General features: G+C 39.8%; 1 protein-coding gene across 4 annotated transcripts in view; it reads right to left on the reverse strand.

The window, feature by feature from the left end:
• Positions 1 to 1,966: 1,966 nt before the first annotated feature.
• Positions 1,967 to 7,500, reverse strand: part of LOC137997349 (uncharacterized) — a 20,075-nt gene continuing 14,541 nt past the window's right edge. For all 4 annotated transcript variants that reach the window (XM_068843288.1, XM_068843287.1, XM_068843290.1 and 1 more), the window contains 3 exons: positions 4,514 to 5,130; positions 3,338 to 3,616; positions 1,967 to 2,578 (listed from right to left, as the gene is read on the reverse strand). In XM_068843288.1, the coding sequence (XP_068699389.1) occupies positions 2,331 to 2,578; positions 3,338 to 3,616; positions 4,514 to 5,130 (1,144 nt within the window). In that variant the 3' untranslated portion in view covers positions 1,967 to 2,330. The remainder of the gene's footprint in view (positions 2,579 to 3,337; positions 3,617 to 4,513; positions 5,131 to 7,500) is intronic.

The raw sequence follows: 7,500 nt of genomic DNA on the forward strand, positions 1-7,500 counted from the left end.
TCGCTGACTGAACTACATTCCTCCTGCAACAAAATTTTATTAGACAAACAAGAAGGACACACCAGTTCAGCTTCCACTTCTGCTTCAGTTAGGGAACCGAGTACCTGCGCTGCTGCGCCCTTATCCGAAATGGAGCTAGGAGTGCGCTCGCGAAAACATTTGTTTGTTTCTTTGTTATTTATTTGTTCGAGCAGGTTGAAGTATTGGCAGCTATACAGCTGATGTGGACCTGCTATACCACCCACCCATATACTCACGAAGGACAGCCACAACACCGGGAACTTCATTCCCTACTCTTCTCGAACAGTGTATTGGTTATTTAACGTCCCACGGGGAACTTATGAACATCAAAGATATTTATGAGACGGGGCCTATGGTTTATAGTCCTTATCCGCGAAGACTTGAAAGGCTAACCATTTGCAGATGTTATTAAAAAGGCAGCACTTTCTCCTCAGTTATTTTAAGACACTGACTGTTGGTCCGGCCGGAGTCGAACTCACGACCTCCCGCATGGCAGCCCGGTGTTCAACCAATTGAGCCACCGGTGCGCGGTACCAGGTGGTTTAGGTGAAAAGTTTCTTCGAATTTGTGATTGTACACTGATTCCACACATGGAGATTTCCTCGTAAACCCATGTTTTTTGTCTTGAGGAACACTTGGTGTCGAAAATGTTTATTTACCAGAGTTGACAGAGTTATTTTAGGGTGCGTTCGATTGACCCTATTCCGGAATAAAAATATCTCCGCAAAAACGAAGGATTCCTAACTTATATTCCTCGTATTCCTGTTCCGGAATACAGTCAATTGGACGCGCCCTTAGTTTCTTCGTTTATCGCGGTGAAGCTGTCGCCAAATGAAATGGCTGGTTCGATCTTAGGAATTGTTAAACTTTTCAAAAGGCCTCTGGAGCCAGGGTAGAGTTTATTACAAGTTGAACTAAGAGTAAAACTTGTAGTTGTGCCAAGGTTTCATGTCTTCATGAATGTTGCACGAAAACATCAGATGGTGAAACTCTTTACAAACTAGTGCGTGAATGAATGAGTGCTCTCCTGTAGCAATATATGTGCACTGCCATGGCCACTTGTTAAATTTGGCACTGCAAGACACCATGACAACAGTGGAACCATTGCGAAATACTCTAGGCACAATCCAGAGCCTGTACAATTTTCTAGAGGCTATCCCAAAACGAAAGGCTTTGTTTGGAGACATTGAGACTGAAAAATGTAGCTTGCTTACTACTTTGACGTCTCAAAGTGTAACAAGATGGTCATGTCGGTGGGAAGCCGGGTGAAAGCCGTCGACCAACATCTCGAGCGAATAGTGAAGGTATTGCTAATTTTATCCACCAACAGGGATGCTAAAACATGTTCGGAAAGTCGCTCACTTTTGCATGGAATCTGTGATTTCCAGTTTGTCCTTGGCCTGTGTGTTTTAAGGATCAAATACAAGCAGCCTGAGTACTTACCTGTTCTTATAAACATTCAAGAGTTTGTTCGAGTTAAGCTCCCGCCTTTTAAATTAAAGATCGAAAACTTGGGAGAAAAGTGGCGGTCGCAAGTGAATCGAACGGATCTGTACATATCAGTCCCTCTTTCATCGAAAACTTGCATTCAGGGATCTCTTTTGCCTTACGAACAAGTGAAATATTCTAACGAAATCGTACCTGTACTTTCTCCATGCTCAAGTGAGCTCAAATGATTCGTTTTCAAGCGTTAAACTGAAGCGAGTGAAGATTTTATTTACATCTTTGAATTTCCCAGACTGTGACGTCACGATGGCCAATATCATCGGATTCGCGGCTCCAGGCAATCCTCTAGAGCTCAGGCCTAAGTTGATCCCTCCCTCCTGGATTTCCCAAAAATTCTTACCCATGGTGCTACGCTGGCGCACTTCGCGGGCCAGAGCTCGGCTATTAATCTAAACTTTAAGGCTGATTCAAGAGAAGAGTCCCACATGAATTGGTGCGCTAAAACTCCCATTTTATTATATCACTGGTTTCCTCTTCAGTTGTTTAAGCCACAGTCGTTTGCAGGTTCAGGATGGATGAGGGAATGCTAAGGTGTTGTTTTTTTTTGTTGTTGTTTCTTTCTTTGATAGCATTTGCTTGGCTATAGCAACTTCAACAATACATCTTTTTGTAAGTATTTCTTTATCCTATTAATCAATACCCTGTCACTATAATAATTTCTTTCTTTCGTCTGTAAATGAGCCTAAAACCGAATCTTTACAGTCAAACACCTAAATCTCTTCATTGCTATATAATATAAAGAAGTTCAATTGAACAGGTTACCATTATTGTGGTTGTTATTTCTGTCATCTCCGTTCGTAGTCTCATCCTTCATAATATACAGCAATAATTGCTGTACACGTGCCGATCACTCTACCTTGGAGATGCCGAATGTGTTCCACACTTTTGGCGCTGTATTTTCTATGATCTCGAGCTACACAAGTAATCTCCCTCTTGAGTTGTTGAAAGAGATTTCTAAGCTCTTCATTGAAAGGGACCTCGGCTTCCTGCAACTTTGTTAGCCTTCTGTTGAAGTCACTCTTTTTGTTGCCAATTGCCTTGCGTTGTTTGGCTGATGAAGAAGAAAAAATAAAGTACTTATGATTGTGAAAAAGAACTCTGGCCTTGGACTACTGATCATAATCATATTTCCCTTACGATTTTCGAATTCATAAGAAAGAAATGAACTCAAGAAAGTTGAAAAAGTATCAAGACTTGAAGATGGAAGTTGTGAGAATGTGGGGAAGAAAGAAAGTGGTTGTCAGGCTATCCGATGATTTTTAATACACTTTGCCTTTCAAGCGTGCTTTAGTTCGGACCTGCTGACTCACTTGGTAGTTCTTCTTTCTTTGTTCGGTTTTGTTTGGCGGACTACCGAAACATGACAACAAGCCGAAATTAAGTATATCCAGAAAGTGGATGTAACAATAGAGGAAGAAGACATAAAAAGAACAATAAACCTGGTGAATTGTGGAGTCAACTGCCTGAAGCAATGGACGTTTCCTAAAACTATCCATAGCTGATAGAGGTCACCTCTGCCAACTTTTCTTCTTGTTCATGCCCAACTGGTATTTACCTTTATTTAGTCATATGCCAATTATTGAATAATTCTTTCTTAGTTAGTTCTAAGAGGCTTTTGTTAGGACTCTGGATTTAACCGGCAAGGTATTTCTCTAAATTTGAGCCTGAGATTTTTTCAAATAAACCTGGCGAGGAATGGTGCAAAAAAAGCTTTATTTTGACCCTGTGGGGTTTCTCAGTCTAATCGTTGAAGGTAGGGAGGACGTAAGCTTTCAAATTTTTTTAGCTCTCTTACGGTAAGTTGACATACCAAATATTTCTTTCACAGATCTGATATAAGGAACACCAAGATTGGTTCTGTCGACGCTCCTTAAATCTTCAGACCAATCTTCTGCAATCCGGAGCACAGTCTGTAGTTCAGCTTTCTGTTGCTCCATCGTTTTCAGCATTCCATTCAGATCATCAATTTTCTTTCGCAATGCTTGTTGGTTGCTAAAGATCTTTTTGACAGGCATGCGCTTTTGGTCCTCACCGCTGGAACCTTCCCCATCACTAAGCCCGCTATCAGAGGAAACAGAATTCTTCTTTTCTGTAGGTAAGTCAAACATGATTGCCAATTACAAATTTCTAAGCGCTGAAGTAAACAAAAGTATTATGTTGTCAATTACTTAAAATTATCCGTTCGAGTTCCGCAACTATATGTATAGCTAGTCTACAAATATTCCCACATCTTGCAAACTAAATATTTAAAATAGTTAGGTTTATCGGCTACTATTAATAAAAGCAATAATTACAACAACAAATGGTTACAACAACAAATGAATAACAGCATTTGGATCCTACAAAGACAAGTAATAAACACAGAACAAATACGTTACCACAGAACTGTCACAAACGTTACGTGTTACTGAAAACACATAGAGGTGCGCTTCACTTCGCTTCATCGACTGCGACAAAACACTTAAAAAGGTAACTATGTTAAAGAGAGATTCATGGTAAGTACGTGTCAGTCCAAGATATCATGAAGTGCTACATTAAAAACAATTTCCTCCTTTGCTAAGAAAGGATGCGATGATGCTGAGGAAAAAAATTGTCAGTTCAATGTACTGTGGATTCAAACTGCTGTTTACGAAGATTCTTTTTCTGATCATTCAATCAAGACAGAAGATTAAAAGAACTGAACCGGCAAATCTGAAGAACCAATTTTTTTGCCAACAGTTCAGTTCTAACGGATTATGAAACACGCCAAAAAGAAAAAGAGGTTGATGTAAACGGTTGCATTCTATAGATCTTTTCCCTTATCAATCAAGGAATTAAAAGAGGAGAACGATTCTGGACCACGAGTTTTCCAGCACCAAGTTAAGTTAGGCCATTTCATTGGATTATGGAATATGCCAAGATTAAAAGATGGTTGACATAACTTAGCACCTGACTTATCATTTGGTAGTTATTCTTTAATAATAATTTTGACTTTTGCTTTGCGTACCTGCGGACCGACCTAACGAAGTGTCTTTGGAAGCAATTGTTTTGTTCTTCTTTTTCCGAGTTGCGTAAGCAGCAGCAGACGCTAAACGCGGTTTTGAGTCACTTGAACGCTTTACAATATCCTGTCTTTTGGGTGACTGGTAAAGTGAACCGGTCCTTAAATCGTTCTTTATTAATATGTCTCCAAACATTTCCGGGTTCTTGCTGCGACGCGGCCTTTTCGTTGATGTGATAGTAAGGGGCTTTCGAGGATATTGCTGCCTGCTGTTGATGGAAGGTATAAAAATGGATGACTTTTGAGACGAGAGAACACAGCCACTTTCAGTCGAACGCGGGTCCATATTGTGGCAAGGTACCCCACAACTGGAACGCTTTTCAGTCGCTTTTAATCCGTTTTTTGGTCTTAGGGTGCTGAAGACCAGCGGTACTAAAGGTTTTCCTGAAGTTTTAATTTGACTTCGAAGTTCCCTTTTCACTTCTGTTAGCGGTTTTTTAGTCTTTGGTTCAAGATCTTGTTCAATGCCACTCTCTTCTTTATCTTCTTCAGATGTTGAACTTCCGCAGTGATCTGATTCCTCACAAACAATTGCTTCGTCCTTAAGGCTGCTCTTTGCTTCACTGTAGACAAAGGGCACAACAAGATTGGTTGGTATTCCGCAACTAAACATACATACATGTTATTTACAATCAAAACAGTTTTACATCAGTTAAGGACGGTGCCTACTATTGTTATTGCGCATACGTTCTGCGCATCTCCGGATACTCGGATTTCCTATCGGTAGTGCTTACTAATGCAGGGATATTTTTGCGCGGTTTAAATTTATGCGGAGAAAGCAGAACTTAGCAAATGCTCTTGGTATCCAAAAAGAAACTTGGGGGTTGCCATGCATTTTTCAGAGATAATTAAGCTTTAATTTGGAAAGGAACGCCATACATTGCTTTGTATTTTAGAGCTTTTTGCTAATATTGTTGATTAATGATTTTTGAAAAACGCGTGGTTACCCCCAATTTTCTTTTTGGTTTATAATAACACTTGTTGAGATCTGCCTTTCCCACATATTCATAAAACCGCGCAAAAATACCTTTGAATTAGTAGGTACCGTCGTTCCGCGTTTTGATGTTTCCGGTTGCTGCTTTGATAATTAAATCATTTTCTTTCCTTCTTCTATAAAAAAAATTATTGCCTAACTAGTGAATTCCACAGTAAATTTTACGCTAAAAACCGATATCGCATGAATCACGAAGTGGTGAGTGCGATATTGATTTTTCGAGTCAAATTTACTTTGGAATTCACCAGTTTGGCAACGAATTTTTCTTGAACCGCGTGAGTTTTAAACGAAAACAAGCACACCCTCAGAGAGCGAATGGAAAAGGAAAAGGCCATTCCAGAGTCAACTGTCAGTAGCCAGCAAATAGGAATCACGCTAAATTTAGAAACCATAAAAAGAACTTTGTCCCTTCAGGGTACAGTCAAAAAAAGAGTTTACTACGGAAGCCCTTAGGGACATCTTAGTTTTTTTTCTAAATCGGAGTTTGTTTTTGTAATTAGTTTCTGCGAAAATCAGAGTTTTATTTCAAAAATCTGAGTTTGTGTTTTTCAAAATCGCAGTTTGTTTTTCAAAAATCGGTCTTTGTGTTTCGAAAATCGGACTTTGTTTTTCGAAAATCGGACTTTCGGTATGCGAAAAGCAGAGTTTGTTTTTTGGAAATGCTAACATTGGAGTTTGTTTTCGCAATATCTGAATTCCGAATTCGTGTTGTGTTTTAATTTCGACATTGGGTTCGGATCAAAGAATTCGGGACCAAGAAAGTGACGTCAGTTCGTTATCATCCATGGCATATCTCGTCGTCATCTTGTGTTTTTTGCTGGACAACTTGGCAAGAGAGTCTGAGGGCCTGTTTATATGAGGCGAGCCAGCGCGGTTAGGCAAGCTGGCCTGCTTTGCCGAGATCTCAGTTAATGCCAATTTTCTTCGGTAAAGTCTAAACCGACTAAACCGCCGGTATAACGGACCATACCACCTGGGCATCACCCACTTGGTATAGTCCGTTATACAGGCGGTTTAGTTTGTCTGCGAAGCAGGCTACTAAATGACCGCCATGTTTAAGGCATCATCTCAAATAGCGCTGATAAACAGTATTTGAGTCTGTTAGCTTCCAATAAGTGTGAGTACCTCAAGGAATCGGTTTTACAATTGGCTAGCAAGTTCCTTTACCACAAAAGGTAATTGGTACATAAAAACATCATGGCCTGAATAAAATATAGGTCTAGAATTGTTTGCATGAATGACTGTCAAGTTTACGTAAAGGTTACGCTATAGCTGCTCATTGTTACCGCCCTGGAACGTAACGAGGCAGTACACTCTCAGACTCTCTTGCCAAGTTAACGAAGAGATATGCCATGGATGATAACGAATTGACGGTCACTTTCTTGGTCCCGAATTCTTTGATCCGAAACCAATGTCGAAATAAAAACACAACACGGATTCGGAATTCAGATATTGCGAAAACAAACTCCAATGTTAGCATTTCCAAAAAACAAACTCTGCTTTTCGCATACCGAAAGTCCGATTTTCAAAAAACAAAGTCCGTTTTTCGAAACACAAAGACCGATTTTCGTAAAACAAAGTCCAATTTTCGAAACACAAAGTCCGATTTTCTTAAAGCAATGTCCGCTTTTCTTAAAACAAAGTCCGATTTTCTTAACGCAAAGTCCGATTTTCTTAAAACAAAGTCCGATTTTCGAAAAACAAACTCTGCTTTTCGCACACGGAAAGTCCGATTTTCGTAAAGGAAAATCCGATTTACGAAAACACAAAAGTCCGATTATCGAAACACAAAGTCCGATTTTCGTAAACACAAAGTCCGATTTTCGAAAACACAAAGTCCGATTTTCGCAAACACAAAGTCCGATTTTCGCAAACACAAAGTTGCCCAACTAAGAAATGGTTAAGCGTCAACACTGGCTCATCTCGCTGGTCAGCTCCT

This window comes from Montipora foliosa, chromosome 3, assembly GCF_036669935.1.
Source record: "Montipora foliosa isolate CH-2021 chromosome 3, ASM3666993v2, whole genome shotgun sequence".
NCBI classification, from domain to species: domain Eukaryota; kingdom Metazoa; phylum Cnidaria; class Anthozoa; order Scleractinia; family Acroporidae; genus Montipora; species Montipora foliosa.